At 46.3% G+C, this 19,556-nt stretch overlaps 1 protein-coding gene across 2 annotated transcripts in view; it reads right to left on the bottom strand.

The window, feature by feature from the left end:
- Positions 1–1,753: 1,753 nt before the first annotated feature.
- BTRC (beta-transducin repeat containing E3 ubiquitin protein ligase) overlaps positions 1,754–19,556 on the bottom strand; it is a 125,616-nt gene continuing 107,813 nt past the window's right edge. For both annotated transcript variants that reach the window (XM_008050614.2, XM_008050615.2), the window contains 6 exons: positions 19,306–19,424; positions 17,438–17,687; positions 16,530–16,648; positions 14,979–15,089; positions 13,159–13,237; positions 1,754–1,947 (listed from right to left, as the gene is read on the bottom strand). In XM_008050614.2, coding sequence (XP_008048805.2) covers positions 1,786–1,947; positions 13,159–13,237; positions 14,979–15,089; positions 16,530–16,648; positions 17,438–17,687; positions 19,306–19,424 — 840 coding nt within the window. In that variant the 3' untranslated portion in view covers positions 1,754–1,785. The remainder of the gene's footprint in view (positions 1,948–13,158; positions 13,238–14,978; positions 15,090–16,529; positions 16,649–17,437; positions 17,688–19,305; positions 19,425–19,556) is intronic.

Here is a 19,556-nt window from a genome sequence, read left to right as displayed (position 1 = left end):
AGAGGGCACTCATTCTGCTCCTGATGGGGGGCCTTGGGCCTTCTCACACCCGCTCCGCCCAGGCCACATGGGTGCCCGCCAAGGGCCGCCGGCCCAACCAGGACTCCTGCAGGGGAGGCTGACCTGGCTGGCGGGGACCAGCAGTGTGGACGTGGGAGCATGTGACAGGGACGAGAGCACAGGGGCCTCCAGCACAGACATGCGAGAGTGCGACTGCAGAGGCGGCCTGGAGCAGCCCTGAGACCCAGCTGAAGCCGCGGCAGAGACCGGCAGCCGGGGAGAGGCGCGGGGCTGAGGGAGGAGAGCCAGGCAGCCTCCAGAGACGTGAGGGGAGGAGACAGGCGCCTGGAGGGGGGAGTGCACTGCAGGTGGCCAAGTGCCGCGGGGGTTCAGGGAAAGCAGAGCTGCAGGCGAGGAGGGCAGGCGGTTGCTGGGACCACGTGTGACAGTGAGCGCTTTCCATGTGGGCAGGTCCCGTGGCCAGGCCCTAGCATCTCTCCACGCGGTCCTCTCCACGCGGTTCCCACCAGAGCTCTGGGAGAGGAAGGCCTGCACCCTCACTTTCCTCATCAGGAAACTCAGACCCTGGGGCTACTCGCCCTGGACACACAGCCTGTGCGGTCTGGCAGGGAAGGCTGAGTGAGGATCGAGGAGCCACGTCCTCTGCGAGAGCAGGGATGCAGGGGAGCCTGCTGGTGTGACTTCGGAAAGGACACTGCACAAAGAGGGCTGTGACTCTGCGTGCCTTCCCAAGAACAATGCCAGGGCAACACCAACTCTCGGGAGAGCGGCGCCCCAGTGGCCAGTCAGCTTCCCAGACATATGATGGCCCAAGTGCGTTTGAGCTGGCCAGGACACCAGCCTTGAACTGCTTGTTCCCTAAGTTGCCCGGACAGCCAGGCATTTCAGGGTCACCCCTGCCTGAGAGAGGCCAGAGCCCCAAGAGGAGGACGCATAGAGTTCCACCAGCTGCAGGGCTACTTCTGAGCTCAGATGCCAGGCCTTCTTTTTAGAGGCGTGGGAATAGGCACAGGATGGAAAAGCCACTTCTACAACCCAGTGGCACTAACACTGCCGAGCTTGGGGTTGCCAGGAGATGGTGCCATGCACAGATCAGATGACCTGCTTGGTTCAAAGGGTCTCGGCTGTAGGGACCATCTGATCTGTAAGCTACAAGACCACAGGCGTCTGGGTCATCCCAGGACTGAGTTTCCCAGCAGGTTCCAGTCTCACTTTATTTTCTTTTTCTTTTCTTTTTTTTTTTTTTTGAGTTGGAGTCTCACTCTGTTGCCCAGACTGGAGTGCAGTGGCACGCTCCTGGCCACCGCAGCCTTGACGTGCTGGGCTCCGGTGATCCTTCCGCCTCAGCCTTCCAAGTAGCTGTAACTACAGGTGTGCGCTACCACGCCTGGCTGATTCTTTGATTTATTGTAGAGATGAGGTCTCACCAAGTTGCCCAGGTGGGTCTCGAGCCTGCGGGCTCAGGCAATCCACTCACCTCAGCCTCCCAAGGCACGGGATTACAGGCTGAGCCACTGAGCCGGCTCTCACTTTATTTTCACAACAATCCTCTAGGTAACTAGATAATCTCAACAACTAGGACGGGACAACACAAGCAGGACCCCAGAACTATCTGGAACAGAGGTTGGCCACCTTGGTGAGTGTCAAGCTGAGAGAAGGCGCCAGGAACTGGCCCCGCCACACAGCCAGCATGCCCCCCCTGCCCACAGTGCTAGGAACATGGTCTTTCATACCTGGGCAAGTACGAGGTCAGTGTATGGTCATCTATCTGGAGATGTAGGTGTATGTTCGAGAAGGAGAGCGAGGGGGCTCAGCTTGGGCAGCAGGATCATTTAGGAAGTCCCAGATGAGGATCGTGTCATCATGTGAACTACTGACAATCTGGAATTCATCAAACTGGAGTCGGAACACTCTTCCGGAATGCTCCTACAATGCAGAAACAAAAAAGGGTCAGGATTTGAATTTCTCAAAACCAACAGGACACAAAGTCAGTAGGACGTCAAGGGAGTCTCTGGAAAGGCTGTGGCGTGCTGTCCATGTCCTCCTCTCTACCATTTAGCCGTTTCCAAAGTACTCAGAGAAAAGTCACTTGGGCTAAAGGCAGGATAGACGAGTCCAACAGCAGGCAGCTGTGAGCACAGCCATGCTCCGGGGGGACACGCTTGGCAGTGTGCGAGCTTCTGGCTGCCTGCTCTCTGCTGAGGTTGGAGGAGGACATTCCTTGCACCTCCCAGCCCCTCCTCTCTCGTGTCTCCAAGTTCCTTCTACAGCCGAGGCCAAGGGTTGGGGGGCAGCGAGAAGCAGTGCACTGATAAATGCCCATCAAGCAAACCTGGCCAGCTTCCAAAGCCACTGGTACATGTTCAGGGCATAAAAACGACCACGGCCACTTTCCAGCTACCTATGAGAGGTCAAGCAGCCTGCACAATTCACAGACACCTAACTAACAGTTGCCTCTCACAAGCGTGGTTACCACCACAGTAACCACCACCCAAGGTTTTCCAGGATGTTGCAGCATCCTGGAAAGCTCACTCACGCCCCTTGCTGGTCAGTGTGACCTCCACTCCAGTGTTACCATGACTAACCTGTTCTATCTCTTCTTGAATTTCATGCAAATACTCATTCAGTATGTATTCTTGGTGTATGTATTCTTTTGTGACTGGCTTTGTCTAGTCAACATTCTATCTAAATGATTCTTCTCTGTTACTGCGCACAAAACAGCATTTCATTTCTTTTTTATTTCTGGTTGATATTCCAGTAATAAGAAGTAGGAACATACAAACTTATTTTCCTGTTGGTGGACACATGGGCTGGTTACACGATTTGGCGATTACAAAGAAAGCCGTACGAACACATCCACGTCTTTTGTTGGATACACACTCAATTCACCTAGGAGCAGACTCACTGGGCGTGAGGAGGGCTCGTTCTACTGAGGAAGAGCCTCATGAGATGGGGCTCAAAGCCAAATTCTTCTCCCACTGGCAATTTATCGGAGCCCAGTTAGTCCACATTGCACCCAAACTTGATTCTGCCAATCTACGTTTCAGTTATTTTGGTAGGTGTGTATTGGTGTTTTTATATTTTTCGTTACGAAGTTGAGGTCGTTCCTCTCTGTTCCCAGTTTGCTGAACATTTTTTTTTAATGGATGGGTGTTGGATTTTGTCAAATGCTCTGACCGTATTTATTGATATAATCATGTGACTTGTCTTCTTTAGCCTGCTGATGTGATGAATTACATTAATTGATTTCTGAATGCCGAACCAGCCTTGTATATCTGGAATTAAGTCTCATTCGGTCACAGCATACAGTTCTTTTCATATATTGTTGGATTTGATTTGCTATTATATATATTTTTAAACATTTTAAGTTTAATTAGTTACTTATTTATAAAATAGAGACAGGGTCTCACCATGTTGCCCAGCCTGGTCTTGAATTCCTGGCCTCAAGTAATCATCCGACTTAGCCTTCTAAAGTGCTGGGGTTACAGGCTGAGCCACTGCATCCAGTCCTTGATTTGCTAATATTTTGTTGAGGGTTTTTAAAAAATGTTGAGTTACTTCATTTTACTGGCACATGATTAACTTTTAATAACTTCAGAAATTTAAATATTACTAAACATAAGTATGGTAACAAGACCATACTTTATTCTGAATCAAACAGATTAAAAAACAGATGTTCTCTGCCGGGCTCAGTGACTCAGCCTGTAATCCCGCGCTTTGGGAGGCTGAGGTGAGTGGACTGCTTGAGCCCGCGGGTTCAAGACCTGCCCGGACAACTTGGCGAGACCTCATCTCTACAATAAATCAAAAAAACTAGTCAGGCGTGGTGGCACGCGCCTGTAGTTCCGGCTACTCGGAAGGCGGAGGCGGAAGGATCGCCGGAGCCCGGCAGGTCGAGGCTGCGGTGGCCGGGAGCGGCCCCTGCACTCCAGTCTGGGCGACAGAGTGAGACTCCGACTCAAAAAAAAACAACCAAAACCAGATGCTCTCAACATATAGTGGGGCTGTATCATAACAACCCTGCCATACGTCGAAAATATCCTAAGTTGAAGATGCGCCGAATCCACTTAACCTACTGAGCATCACAGCTTAGCTATTCTTCATCTGCATTTTTCTTTTCCTGCAGTGACGGTGTCTGGTTTTGGTACTAGGGTAACACTTCACACGATAAGTTTAGAATTAGAGTTGCTCATAATAACCCATTATTTTATTTTATTTTTTTTCAGTTGGAGTCTCACTCTGTTGCCCAGACTGGAGTGCAGGGGCCACTCCCGGCCTCCGCAGCCTCGACCCGTTGGGCTCTGGCAATCCTTCCGCCTCCGCCTTCCGAGTAGCCAGAATTACAGGCATGCGCCACCACGCCAGGCTGATTTTTTTATTTATTGTAGAGATGAGGTCTCGATGCCCAGGAGGGTCTCGAACCCGCGGGCTCAGGTCATCCACTCACCTCAGCCTCCCAAAGGCGCGGGATTATAGACTGAGCCACTGATTCTGGCTTGTTTTTTTTGAGTTGGAGTCTCACTCTGTCACCCAGACTGGAGTGCGGTAGCTGCTCCCGGCCACCACAGCCTCAACCTGCTGGGCTCCGGCAATCCTTCCGCCTCAGCCTTCCAAGTAGCTGGAACTACAGGCGTGCGCTACCACGCCCGGTTCATTTTGATTTATTGTAGAGATGAGGTCTTGCCAAGTTGCCCAGGTGGGTCTCGAACCCGCGGGCTCAGGCCATCCACTCACCTCAGCCTCCCAAAGGCGCAGGATTACAGGCTGAGCCACCGAGCCCGGCTCATTATTATCCTTTTAACATCCAAGGTCTCTGTGGTGATGCCCCTCTTTCAATTTTGATATTAGTAGCTTATGTCTTCTGTTTTCTTAGTCTGGCTGGAGGCCCACCCACTGTATCGATCCTTTCAAAGAACAAGCTTTTGGTTTTGTTGGTTTTCGCCAATAATTTCTAGCTTTAAATTTCACTGATTCGTGCTCTATCTTTTATTATTTCCTTTTTTCTGCTTACTTTGCATTATTTTTTCTTCTTTTGGTTTCAAGTAGGAGCTTAGATTATTGATTTTAGATCTGTCTTCTTTCCTAATATATGCATTCGATGCTACACATTTCCCTCTAAGCATTGTATCCCATACATTTTGGTAAGTTATTTTCTTTTTTTTTTTGAGTTGGAGTCTCACTCTGTCGCCCAGACTGGAGGGCAGTGGCTGCTCCCGGCCACCGCAACCTCGACCTGCTGGGCTCCGGCGATCCTTCCGCCTCAGCCTTCCAAGTAGCCAGAATTACAGGCAAGCACTACCACCCCTGGCTGATTTTTTGACTTATTGTAGAGATGAGGTCTCGCTGCCCAGGCGGGTCTCGAACCCGCGGGCTCAGGCAATCCACTCACCTCAGCCTCCCAAAGGCGCGGGATTATAGGCTGAGCCACCGAGCCCGGCTGGTAAGTTATATTTTCATTTTCACTTATTTCCGAATGTTTTTCAGTTTCTCTTGAGGTTTCTTCTTTGACCCACATGCTATTTAGAATTATGCTGTTTAACCTCTATGTATTTTGGGGTTTTCCAGCCATCTTTCAATGATTGGATTCCATTGTGATCTGAGAGCAAATACCGCATGATGTTTACATTTGTTAAGGTGCATTTCACAGCCCAGACAGTGGTCTGTCTTGGTGAAAGTTCCATGGGAGCCAGAAAAGAGTGTGTGTTCTGGCTGGATGAAGCACCGTAGAAGGCAATTACCTCCCACTGGCTGACAGTGCTGCCTAGTTCAACTGTGTCCCGACTGACCCTGCTACCTGCTGGGTGCGTCCATCAACGACAGAGGGTGTCCAAGTCTCCAACTGAACACCAGATTCATCAAGTCTTTCTTGTACGCAGCTGTCTGCTTTGCCTCACGTGTTTCGATGTGCTGCTGTCAGGTGCACACGCACTCAGGTTGTTATTTCTTGGCAAATTGGCCCCTTGATCCTCAGGCAACACCCCTCTTTATCCGTGATAATATCCCTTGCTCTGAAGTGTGTACTACCTGAAACACAGCTACTCTGTTCATCTTCTAGCTAGTATCAGAATGGTCTACTCGTTTGCTAGGGCTGCCATAACAAAGTTCCACACACTGGGTGACTTAAAAAACAGTGATGCATTTCCTTACAATCTGGAGGCAAGAATTCTAAGATGGAGGTGCCAGCAGGGCTGGGGTGGTTCTGATGCTTCTCCTTCTGACTTGTGGACGGTCATTTTCTCCTCGTACCTCCACTTGGGCTTCTGTTCCTGTGTGTTCCAAGCCCTCTTAGCTGGATGGCCTCATTTAACCTTTATTACCTCGGTCAAGTCCCGGTCTCCAAATACAGTTACATTCTTAGGTTCTGAGGGTTAAGATGTCAATATATAAATCTGGGAGACATGATTCAGCCTACAACATATGGCGTATCTTTCTCTAACCATCTGCTTTTAATCTATATGTGTCTTTATATTTAAAGTAGGTTTCTTGTAGACAACAAACAGCTCAGTCTTGCTCTTTGATCCACTCTAACAGTCTTTGTTTTTTAACCTGAAGTAAAAAAAAAATACCAAGAAAACCACACCAAGATACATCATAGTCAAATTGCTGAAAACCAGCAATAAGGAGAAAATCTTAAAAGCAGCCAGAGGAAAAAGACACATTATGTAGAGAGGAATGAAGATAAATTACTTCAACTTCTAGTCAGAATCCAAGCCAGAAGAAAGTTGAATGACATCATTAAAGTGCTGAAAGACGTTGTCAACCTAGAATTCTTTAGCCAGCAAAAACAACTTTCAACAATGAAAACCACAAAAACTTTTTCAGAGCTGGGTACAGTAGCTCATGCCTGTAACCCCAGCTTCTTGGGAGGCTGAGGCAAGAGGATTGCTTGAGACCAGAAGTTCGAGACCAGCCTAAGCAACACAGCAATATGCTGATTCTACAAAAATAAATAAATAAATAAATAAATAAATAAATAAATAAATAAGCCAGGTGTGGTGGCATGTGCCTGAAATCCCAGCTACTAGGGAGGCTGAGACAGGAGGACTACTCGAGCCCAGAAGTTCAAGGCTGCATTGAGATATGACTGTGCCACTGAACTCCAGTCTGGATAGCAAAGTGAGACTCCAACTCAAACAAACAAACAAAACCAACAAGGCCCAACTACATGTTAAATATGAGAAAATCATTTTAAATATAAAGACAAAGGAAAATAGACAAATTCAGAATTATAGTGGGAGACAAACATTTTTCTCTCAATAACTAGGAAAACAAATAGAAAAATCACTATGAGTTCAGAAGACCTGAATAACATTATAAACCAACTTGGCTTAATAGACATTTTTTGAGATGCAGCACAACCAGTGGCTAGCATTACCTCTAACCACATTAATACCTTCCAATGTTATGTTAAAAAGGTTCAAAACCAACTATCTAAGTTCTACCTTAAGCAGCTAGAAAAAGAAAAAAAAATCAATGAAACAAAAAAAGAAGACAAGATTCTGACCCTACCAACATTAACAGGATAATAAGGAAATATGATGGATAACTTTATTTCAATAAATTTGATAATTTAGATGAAATGGTTAAATAGCTTGAAAGATAAAGTATTAAAATTAACTCCTGGGTTCGAGAACAGCCTGGGCAACTTGGCGAGACCTCATCTCTACAACAAATCAAAAAATTAAACCAGATAAATTGCTCCACCAATTAAGAATGGCCATGGAGGAAAAAAAATTAGCTGGGCGTGTTAGAGTGCCCCTATAGTTCCGGCTACTTGGAAGGCTGAGGTGGAAGGATCACCTGAGCCCAGCTGGTTGATGCTGGGGTGGCCGTGAGCATGCCACCACTGCACTCCAGTCTGAGTGACAGAGTGAGAATCCAACTCAAAAAAAAAAAAAAAAGAAAAAAAAATTCCCAAAGAAACATTAAATCTGAGTAGTACCGTATCTATTAAACAAATTGAATTTGTAATTAAAACTGTGCACAAAGAAAACTTCAGGCCCAGATGCTTTACAGGTGAATTCTATCAAACATATAAAGAAGAATTACATCATGATGTGCAAACGTTCAGAAAAGAGAGGAGGGAACACTTCCAAAATAAGTTTGGTCAACATCACCACTGATCACCAACCAGAGACATAAGAAAATAAAGCAACACACCAATATACACTTTGAGCACAGATACACACAAAAATCCTTAAACATATATTAGCAAGGGAGATCCAACCTATACAAAGGATTACACACCGCGAACAAGTGGGGCCATGCAAAGGGGTTAACACTAAAAAATCAATACAGTACACTGGTTGACAGAATACAAGTGAAAAACCATATGATTATCTCAATGGGTGCCCATAAAGTTTTTTCACAAAATCCAACATCCATTTCTAATAAAAACTCTCAGCAATCTGGGAACTTTCTAATTCCCTGATAATAGGTCTCCATGAAACAGAGCCAACATATATCTATATATACATATATACAAAATGGTAACAGATTGAATGCTTTTTACCTAAGATCATGAACAAGAAAAGGACATTCACTCTTACCAATTCTTTTTTTTTTTTTTTTTTTTGAGTTGGGAGTCTTACTCCGTCGCTCAGACTGGAGTGCAGTGGCACGCTCCTGGCTACCACAGCCTCCACCTGCTGGGCTCCGGCAATCCTCCCGTCTCAGCTTTCCAAGTAGCCGGAACTACAGGTGCGTGCTACCACGCCCAGCTAGTTTTTGATTTACTGAGTTGCCGAGTTGCCTGGGCAAGTCTTGAACCCGTGGGCTCAGGCAATCCACTCGCTTCAGCCTCCCAAAGTGCTGGGATTACAGGCTGAGCCACTGAGTCTGGCACCAATTCTTTTTAACAAGAGAAATAAAAGGTACACAGATTGAGAATGAAGCAAGAGTAGTTCTATGTACTTACAATGAACAAATCAGACACCGAGGTTTAAAAATACCAACAGTATTTCCAATAGCACTAAAAAATATGAAATACTTGGGGATAAATCTGACAAAGATGTGTAAAATTTTATGCCAAAAGATAAAGAACTGTTGAGAAGTTTACAAAGACCTAAAGAAATGGAGAAAGAGACTACGTTCAAAGATTCAATATTGTTGAGAAGTCAATACTCTCCAAACTGATTCAGTCAACACAATTCCAATAAAAATCCCAGCAGATGGCCAGGTGTGGTGGCTCACACATGTAATTCCAGCACTTTGGGAGGATGAGGCATGAATACTGCTTGCGGCCAGGAGTTTGAGACCAGCTTGGGCAACATAGTAAGACCCCATCTTTATTCATTTCTTTAAAAACTTTTTTGTAAATACCAGCAGACTTTTCTTGTTGTTAAAATTGACAAACTGATTTTAAAATTCAAAGAACCCAAAACACATTGAAAAGGATAAAGCTGAAGGGCACTTCAAGAGTTACTAAAAGGCAGCAATAATCCAGATAGAACCATATTTGCATGAAGATAGACAAAAACATCAAAGGAACAGAACTGAGTCCAGAAGCAGAAGCACACAAATACAGGTGATTCATGTTTGATACAAGCTGCAGAAGCAACTCCGAGGAGAAAGGATGGTCTTTTGAACAATGGTACTGGAACAACTGGACATCCATGTGTAAAAAAACCCTTTGATCTATACCTCGTACCATATATAAAAACTCAAAATGGATCACAGATCAAAATGCAAACTAAAAGCCACAAAACTTAAGGTTCTTATACGTAGTTTCTTATAGAAGAAAACACAAGGAAAATTTCTGTGACTTTGGATGAGTCAAAGACTGTTAAAGCTATAATAGCAAATAACACAAGTCATAATAGACAAAGTCGGTACCCTGGACTTAAAATTAAGAACTACTGGCTGGGCACAGTGCCTCATGCCTATAATCCCAGGATTTGGGGAGGCCGAGGCAGGAGGACTGCTTGAGCCCAGGAGTTTTAGACATAGCGAGACCTAGTCTCTACAAAAAATTAAAAAATCAGCTGGGCGTAGTGGTGCATGCCTGTACTCCCAGCTACTCAGGAGGTTGAGGCAGAAGACTTGCCTGAGCCCAGGAGGGTCAAGGCTGGGGTGAATTGCGCTTGTGTCACTGCCCTCCAGCCTGGGCCACAATGAGACCCTGACTAAAATAAATAAGTAAATAAAGCAAGAACTACTTTTTGAAAGACATTTTTAAGAGAATGATGAACCCAACCATGAGAAAATATTTGCAGATCACATATTCTGATAAAGGACTTGTAATCCAGAATATATCAAATAATCTCAAAATTCAATTAAAAAAGCACTCAATTTAAAAATGGGTAAAAGATTTGAAGGCACATTCCACCAAAGCTGATATACAGATGGCAAATAAACATGTAAATAGATGTGCAACATTATCAACCACTGGGGGTTTACAAATTAAAAGCACAATGAGGCACCACGAGTGGTACCATACCTATGAGAAGGATTACAATGAAAGAAACTGCTCAGTCCTGGCAAGGCTGTGGAGTCACTGGAATCCTCTCTCATCTGCTGTTATACCAGAACGCAAAATGGTAAACCACTTTGGAAAACAGTTTGGCAGCTTCTAAAAATTTCTAAGAGACACTTACCACATGGCCTGGTCATTCTGCTCCTAAGAGTTTACCCCAGAGAAATAAAAGTGAATGTTTATCCTGAGACTTGTACATACATGCTGACAGAAACTTTGTAATAGCCAAAAAATGAGGAACAACCCAAATGGCCACCAACTTTCGAGTAAATAAATACATTGTGGCACAACCACACAAAGGAATACTAGTCAGCAGTTTTTACGAAGAAACTAATTTTTGACATACATCGACAACATGGGGGAATCTCAAAAATAATTAGGCTTAGTGAAAAGAGACAGAAGAGCACATGCCGTGTGATTCCATAAGAACACAACCCTTGAGGATGCAACAGACCAGTGGTGACAGGAAGCAGACCAGTGGTGACAGGAAGCAGGCCAGTGGCTGCCTGGAGTCTGGGGCGGGGAGGGGGATGGGCTGCGGGGGGCAGCAGGGAGGGGTTAGCCAGGGCAGCGGGAGACACGTGGCCTGTGGCTTCACTGGCATGCGCACAGGTCAGCATTGACTAAGCTGTATGCTTTTAGCATGTCCCTTATCACAGACCCTAGCTTAATCAACAACTCAATAAATAAATGCCGTCTCAAGACCTGAAAAAATACTTCACAAGAGACCATAAGCACCCAAAAATATGTTCAGCAGCATTAGCTACCAACAGAAATGCAAAACAGAAGGACGATATACTGCTACACACTTAATCAAACGACTGTAACCTTAGAAAAATACTGGCAACACCAAGTGGTGGCAAGGATGTAGCAAAATGGAGATCTTAGACACTGCCAGTGAGCGTGCACAACACTTTGAAATCCCATAATGCCACTTCGGGAAATAGCTCGGTGGCCTCTTTTACATGTAAACATACACTTATCATAGAATCCGGAAATCGCACTCCTGGATACCTGCTCAAGAGAAGCAAAAGCAGTATGGACACAGAAAAGCCTGTATGAGAATGCCCGGCTTTTAGAAAAAAGCCACTGTAATGTGGCTTTACTCAGAATCAACAACCAGAAACATTCCACATGTCCTTAAACTGGTGAGTGAACAAACTAACTAGTTCATGCACATGATAGAATACTACTCAGCAATAGAAGGGAACAAAGTATTTATACACGTAGCAACACAGATGAATCACAAACGAAGGGGACAAGGACAAACATGAAATGCTGCAAATTATAGGGACAGAAATCAGAAAAACAGCTATATCACAGCTGCTGGAGGTCGGGGGATTAAGTTGCTATGGGTCTGGGGGATGATGGAGATGTTCTACACCTTGAGGTGGTCATGGTCACACAACTGCAAAATAAAAGCATGCTATGAAAAGGGTAAATTTTGCTGCATGCAAATTATCCCTCCAAAACCAGAATTAGATTAGTTGTGAACAAACAAAAGTGCACATTTTAGGCCTGGCATGGCAGTGTGCACCTGTAGTTTCAGCTACTTTGGAAGTTGAAGTGGAAGGATTACTTGAGCCCAGCAGTTCTGAGGCTACAGTGAGCTATAATCACTCTTGTGAAGAGCCACTGCACTCCAGCCTGGGCAACACAGCAAGATCCCATTATCTTAAGAAAGAAAAAAAAAAAAGGCCGGGCGCAGTGGCTCAAGCCTGTAATCCCAGTACTTTAGGAGGCCAAGGAGAGAGGACTGCCTGAGTCCAGGGGCTCGAGACCAGCCTGGGCAACTTGGTGAGACCATGTCTCTATAACATATCAAAAAATTAGCTGGGTGTGGTAGTACGTGCCTATAGTTCTGGTTTCTTGGAAGGCTGAGGCGGAAGGATTGCTGGATCCCAGCAGGTCGACCCTGGGGTGGCTGTGAGCCAGCCTGGGCAAGAGAGTGAGACTCTGACTCAAAAAAAAAAAAAAAAAAAAAAAAGACGTGTGAAACACACAGGCAAAGCATGCCTGGTGCTGAAAGAACGAGCTTTAGGTCCAACAAGGAAGACCAGTCGTGCACCCCCTCCCCTCGAGTGCTGGGAGGCTGGATGGAGAACGCCACTGCCTGCCACAGCCTCCCTCCAAGCTGTGCACCAGCCTGTCCTCCCGGCGCCCCACCTGGTCGTCCTCCAGTGGAAGTGGTGTTTTCCGGGACGGGCCTTTGAATCACTCTGTCCCCAGGTGTCAAGAGGTTCCGCCATGGGGCCCACTGGGAACAGACAAGATGGGCCCCGGGTCGCTGGAAGCACCAGCCCTCCTGCAGGACGCAGGACCCAGTGCCGGCTGGTCCCGGCTCCTGAGACACTCAGTTTGGAAAGGCGCCTAGGCGAGTCCCCGATTCCCCTGCCCCAGGCCCCCGCAGTCTCAGAGGACACGGCGTTTCCACTCACTCCTGTGTTAGCTGCTGTCAGCTGTGAAGCAGCTGCCACGCTGCTCTCCCCGTAGTCCCCAGAGCACTTCTGGAGGAAGGGAATTGCATCAGCATATTTTTCTGTCATGTCGTTGCAGGTTTTGTGAAGTTCTAACGATCACATCCAAATCCGCGTTCCCCAGCACAACCACGTCTAACTTCCTCCCCTGCCCACTCTTCAACACCCCGAACACACAGCTCTTACCACGAGCGTCCGCAGACAGAGGGTCCCTGCAGGAGCACGGGGGTCCAAGGCAGCCACGAGGTCCCACACTTTAATTTTTCTGAAGATCAAAAGGGGACAAAATCTTCGTTAAAAGCAACACCAGGGAACACAAGGAAGAATAGTACCAAGTCACGGCGACAGGAGGAGGGACACACTTTTACTTTTGGAGACTCGGATCTTGCATTCGTGTGCAGGCAGAGGTTACAGGTTTCAACACATTCCCAACTGGCAAAATTTTCACTTTCCCAATACTGAGAGCGGGTAAAAATAAAAAAAAAATCTGAAGCTGCTGCCGTGAACTTCTGTTGCTAAGCACAAGTGAAACGATCTTTTCTAAATCGTCACCTTTTTCACAATACAGCTGAAAGGTGCAGACATAACCAGTATTTGCCTCAGCCACCACTCTGACTAGCATTTCATACTCTGTATTTTTATTCGAATTATAAACCCAAAAAGAAAGTCTTCCAAGATGAGGTAAATTCATGTCAGCGGCAAGTAGGAACAGATTTTGGAATGACGAATTCACAACAGCAGTTGCAAATGAATTAACAAGGGAAAATGCACGTGATTACCCTAAAATCAGAAACAACTGCAGGTAGTTAATGGTGAAGTTACACCATGCTTTAGGGTCAGGAGGAAGTCTGCACATTAGATTTCTTAATGATAAGAGATTACACAGACCTGGAATCTACAACTCTGAAGCATCCTTTTTCTGGTCAGGTCTAAGAACAGTCCAGGTCACAGCTACTGGGAGACTGGGGTCCAGGCAAGGACACTGGAGTTTATAGAAGCAAACCCTCATATTTTGATTTTTTTCCCCCTTTCCCCCCGGTACTCTCCTATTTTGATTTAAGTAAAAGTCTAGTCCTTCCAAAAACCATTTATTGGCCACGTCTCCTCAAGGTACATACCAGACAAATCCCAAGAAAGAAGGGTACAGGTCAACGCCACGGTGATTAGACAGTATAGGCTATACTCAGCTGGAATATGATAGCACGCTGCGAACAATTTCCCAAGGGTATGACAATGAAGCCGAAACGAAGCAGAGGGTGTGAGGGGCCATGTTTCCCACTGCTTGAGTTGGCATGATGTGTCAGCACAGCCAGCTCACAAACTAAGACAATACTGTCAGTCTCTGATATTGAAAAAGCGGCCACTTCTACCCCTCAGGCCCCAATTTAGCCACTCTGATGAGAAGAAATGATGCGGACTCAAGCCCCTTCATCAGTGAACACATGTTTGCATGAATGTACTCTGTACTTAGTATCGCTGGACCTGGGATCCATGCACCGCACAGATGGATCCATAACCACTAGAGATGAGAAGATAAGAACGATCACTGAGTTCATGGTACATGACTGCCAGGAGAAGCGACGAGAAGGGAGCTGTGCTTCTGGAAGCCGCCCAGCAGTCACAGCCAGAGATTCAAGGCCCAACCACAGCAAGCCCCAAAGACTGTCCACCAGTGTTTCTGTTTTGACGGCGAGTGACCATTTGACACTCACATGCTGTTAACATGGAGTTTGTCTACCTATTTGCTATACAGGGCAAAACAAATAATGCAGAACCAAAATGCAATGAAAATAATGTCCAAACAAGTACAACAACATGATTGGAAAGAATGTTTTGGAAAAAAAATAAACAAAGGAGAGGTGAGTAAGTAGATTAAATAAACAGCGTATCAAACACTTTCTGTAAACTCTATAAGCTTTTGCTAACAAGTAGAAGCTATGTTTGCCACCACAAACCAGGAGAGATTCAGAGGCAGACTGTTTTTAAAGCTCTGTTAGCAAACTCACCCATCATAGGCCCCACTGACTATCCTCTTGTTATCAAATCGAATGCAACGCACCAGCTCCTCATGGCCTTCTAACACCCGTAAACACGCGCCACATTCAATGTCCCACAATCTGGAAGAGAAAATTGAGTCCAGTGAATTTTCATGTGTTCTTTGCCAAACTTGGAATGTTATAATAGTACAGTCATATGTCTTTTAAAATCCACAAAAATAACATCAATCACCACCCATACAAAAATATATTGCTTTCAAAGTAATTTCCTTCCTGCCATATAACTCAGGCAGAAAAAGGTATGGTTTAAGTTCAAACAAACGTCGCATGTATTTTCGAAGCACAACACTTCACACGATTCTGCAACCAGGTTCTCTCAGGCACAAAAACAACAAATTCAAAGCACACAGTTGCCTGAGGAGAAAAAAATGGCCAAGTCAAGAAAGCAGCGCCAACCTGAGTGAGACACAGCGCTTCAGTGACACTGCTCACACAGGGCACCTCCCCTCCGCCACGGAGGACACTCAGCTTTCACCCCTGGCCAGAACAGTCTTTCCCATCTAATGGGCACACAGGTCTCAAAAACCTTGCAGTACTAGTTTAAAAAGCTGCATGCTTTTAGAACAACCCAAGTGATCTCCAGGATTGATTTCCTCAGATACAACAGTAGCTCCACCTGTTGTTTTCTTAATGGCCTTTTCATCCTCTTAGTATTTCGCTAAAGGAAGTGGGATGGATAAATTCCCCCTTCTGAGTTCTAATCATACTGGCACCATTCATCTTTGTGAAGAGAAAACCCTAAAAAGTACTTCAACTTCGGAATCTTCACAGTCTTTCTTTTTCTTTCTTTTTTGTGAGTAGGAGTCTTGTTTTGTTGCCCAGGTTGGAGTACAGTGGCCTGCTCATGGCCACCACAGCCTTGCCCCGCCGGGCTCAGGTGACCCTTCCACCTCAGCCTTCCAAGGAGCTGGAACTACAAGCATGTGCCACCACGCCCGGCTAAGTTTTTGATTTACTGTGGAGACAAGGTCTTGCCAAGGAGCCCGGTCTGGTCTCAAGCCCTTGGACTCAGGCAATCCTCTCACCTCTGCCTCCCAAAGTGCTGGGGTTACAGGTGTGAGCTACCACGCCCCGCTGAATCTTCATAATTGCGAAGACAGGTAACTCTCTGGGAAACTATGTAATGCTAAGACAAGCTGCATGCTTCTAGTAGGGACCCAAGTCGTTCTTCTTGCCCTTTCTTACAACAATGGCAAAGAGCAAAGGCCTTTGGCTGCTTCTGCGCGCCTTTAGAAGACAGGAGCGAGCTGAAAGGAAGGGCCTCGGCTGGGCTCCCAGCCACTCCTGCTCACCTCCTCACGCTGCAGTGCCTTTGAAGCAGGCCTCTCTGGCGCTCAAACTGTCACAGGAAGGGGCACTGCCTCTTGCTGGGGGCTAACTTGGACCTGTCAGAAGCTACAGAAAGGAAGACCACAGCTCACAAGGACACAGCACAGCTGAAGACGAGTGTGACCTGGGCACAAACAATAAAGGGCCCGAGAAAGGGCACTTGCTGCGCACCTGATAGTATTGTCGGATGAGCCGCTCACGACCAACCTGTCTCTGTACTGCAAACAGGCAATGCCGCGTTTGTGTCCATTTAAGGTCCTTACAAATTCACACGTACTTGTATTCCATACCTGAAAGAGAAAATAGCATCGAGCAGTTGACTTAGTGTGTTTTCTGATAACATCTATGGCAGCTGGAGTCTTAGGAAGGAATAAACAGGACCAAACCATTAGACGGAAGTCAAGTTCTCAAACAAACAAAACAAAAAACCATTTTAATTCCTGGTAATAGCGGGTTAATGTGTACCTGGCTGCTATCACGTGAGAATTCCTCAAATTGATTTACGGGGTTAGTCTGATCTTGCAGATACACTTTCTTGAACCTAAATTTACCCCTGCCCTCCTCACGGTCACCTTTATAGGAATAAAATATCTAGCCAAAATTGTCACACAACTTGTCTCACTTATTCCCTCTTAACCCACAGACTAGTCCCTGAATTAAATATTAAGTTATTTTATTTATTTATTTTTTTTGAGTCGGAGTCTCACTCCGTCACCCAGAGTGGAGTGCAGAGGCCGCTCCCGGCCACCTCGGCCTCGACCAGCTGGGCTCCGGCGATCCTTCCACCTCAGCCTTCCAAGGAGCCAGAACTACAGGCGTGTGCTACCACGCCTGGCTAATTTTTTGATTTACTGTAGAGACGAGGTCTTGCCAAGTTGCCCAGGCGGGTCTTGAACCCACGGGCTCAGGCAATCATTCACCACAGCCTCCCAAGGCGCGAGATTAGAGGCTTAGTCACCGAGCCCGGCTAAGTTACTCTTTAAAGAGTGATGCTTAAATATGAAATTGCCCGTGATCAGATTTTCACATGAACTTCCCCTCCCCTATTCCAAGTTACTTACTGAAAAGTGCCTTGTTACCTTGATGGTTCTATCTCCAGATGCAGAAACGATGTACTTGTCATCAAAGTCTACAACATTGACGGCAGCTCGGTGTCCGACCAGCACCCTCCGGAGGGTGATGTCAGTTGGGGAAGCCATGTCCCACACAGCAATGGAACGATCTTTGGAGCAGGTCACCATCAAGCCGTTATTGAAGCGCAAGTGCAGAACTGCTTCGCAATGGTGAATCAACGTGTTCAGCATTTCACCTGTACTGACATCCCACACCCTGGAAGGGATAGTTGAGATTTATATGGAGCTCAAGCTACAGTCTCTCACTCTTCCTTGCCCAGGGTGCTCCCGGCCCCTTCCAGGTTCTGACAGAAAGTGTCATGGCTCTACTCCTCTTCTGCAGCACTGAGGTTGCGCAAGGCGTTCTAAGGGGCCATGAGGAGGTGGCAGGACGGGGGGAGTGGGAAGAGAAGGGGATGGGTGGTGTGAAAGCCTTAGGACACATGACTTGGGATCTGGGCCCAAGGTGGAGAGCAAGACGAGGCAGCAGCTACCATTACCTAATAATGTGGCCTGGACTTGAAGATTATCCTAAACTTCTGACACCCAATGTGATGCCACGAGTAAGACACATTTTACACGGGGAGTCAAATGAGTGACAGCCGCATTAGTGCCCGTCCTACTGACAGTCCTCAAGAACAGCACTGACTAGCCAAGATGCTTCTGAAGCAAGGATCTGAGCCGGATTACCCTGGATCTCAGGTTTCATCAGGCAGGCCGAGGGCCAAGATTACCCAGACTCAAAGTCTAAGCCCCCATTTCACTTCTTTGAAGGGGTTAAGCCCTCTCATGCAAATATGGGCTTCACACAGTGAGTGGGGGACCCCTGGATAGCTTCAGAATTCTGTGTCACGATATAGTTTACTTTGATTATTCTATTTTTGTGCCTTTACTTTGGGTTTTATAACATTTTATTTTATTTTTCCAGTTTAGCCCCCTTTCTTAGAAAATCATTTTCCCCCCTATCCTATACATGATGTCAGCATCTCCAATGCTGCAGCTTCTGAGAGGTACTCTGTGAGCACCGCTAAATGTTAAATGTCTGTACATACAAGGACTGAGTTTGCAATGCCTTTAAGCCAAAAGACAAACTACAGAAACAGTCTGTTCTATTCACAGAGGATAACTTGGAATGGTAAACATTTAACTTCCGAGAATCTAACAATGCAGTCAACCGCTTTCTTTTCCTAGGTTTGTTTTTTTTAAAAGTTACTTTTGATGCATTATGCATGCTAAATCCTTTAGCTTCAGGCAAGATTCCTAGCAGAGGTCTCCAGTGGTGCTGCTGGTACCAGAGCTCAAGCTACCCTGGACTCCAGCAGCATAACGGCTGTGTCATCAAATCACGAATGCCTCTGGAAATGGAGGGCCCCTCCCTGAGAGAAGCCGGCAATTAAAAACTGCAGGGCCAGTAGGAGAGGGGCTGGCAGAGAGGCACGGCTCACCTGTGCGTGGTTTAAAGGGGTAACACAGGCCTGTGCTGTTCGCAGTCACCTGAAAGCCAGGCTTCACCGCACTGCCGTCATCTCCCGGGGAGGTGGCATTGTAAGGAAGGGTTACCATTAAGACCAGAGAAGCTTCTGTAATGGATGATTCCTCCAATAAAATAGAGTGTGTAGTTTCTAAACGTGCAAAAATGTAAACTTACCTCGAAGCACTCCTAAATCAAGTTTTCTAGTTCTAGAATGACGCAAATGGCGGGGGAGGAAGGCTGAAGATTTACTCTTTAGTTTCACAACTGTGTTCATGCCGATACATACAAAACTGCTATCTATGACAAAACACAGAGCAGAGCAGATGCTTCAGGGTTCAAAAGAGTATGTGAAGTTTTCTACCTGACTGTGGAGTCCGAGGATCCGGTTACGATCACCCTCTCATCGTACTGGAGACAGAGGACAGAACCCGTGTGGCCTGTGAGAATTCGCTTGCATTCCAATGTGCTTTTATCCCAGATCTAGGAGGGCAAACAAGACCCTTTTGATCACTGTGATAATGGGGTGCTGTGGAGACTTGTTGGTCCTATTGTGTGTTTGATCTCCCCTAAGAATCCCAGTGCAGCACGGAATGCATTCTTTCCTAGGTATAG

Source organism: Carlito syrichta, unplaced genomic scaffold, assembly GCF_000164805.1.
Source record: "Carlito syrichta isolate Samal-C Ts95f unplaced genomic scaffold, Tarsius_syrichta-2.0.1 Scaffold153560, whole genome shotgun sequence".
Classification (NCBI taxonomy): Eukaryota; Metazoa; Chordata; class Mammalia; order Primates; family Tarsiidae; genus Carlito; species Carlito syrichta.
This window is presented reverse-complemented; position numbering and strand designations above follow the sequence as displayed.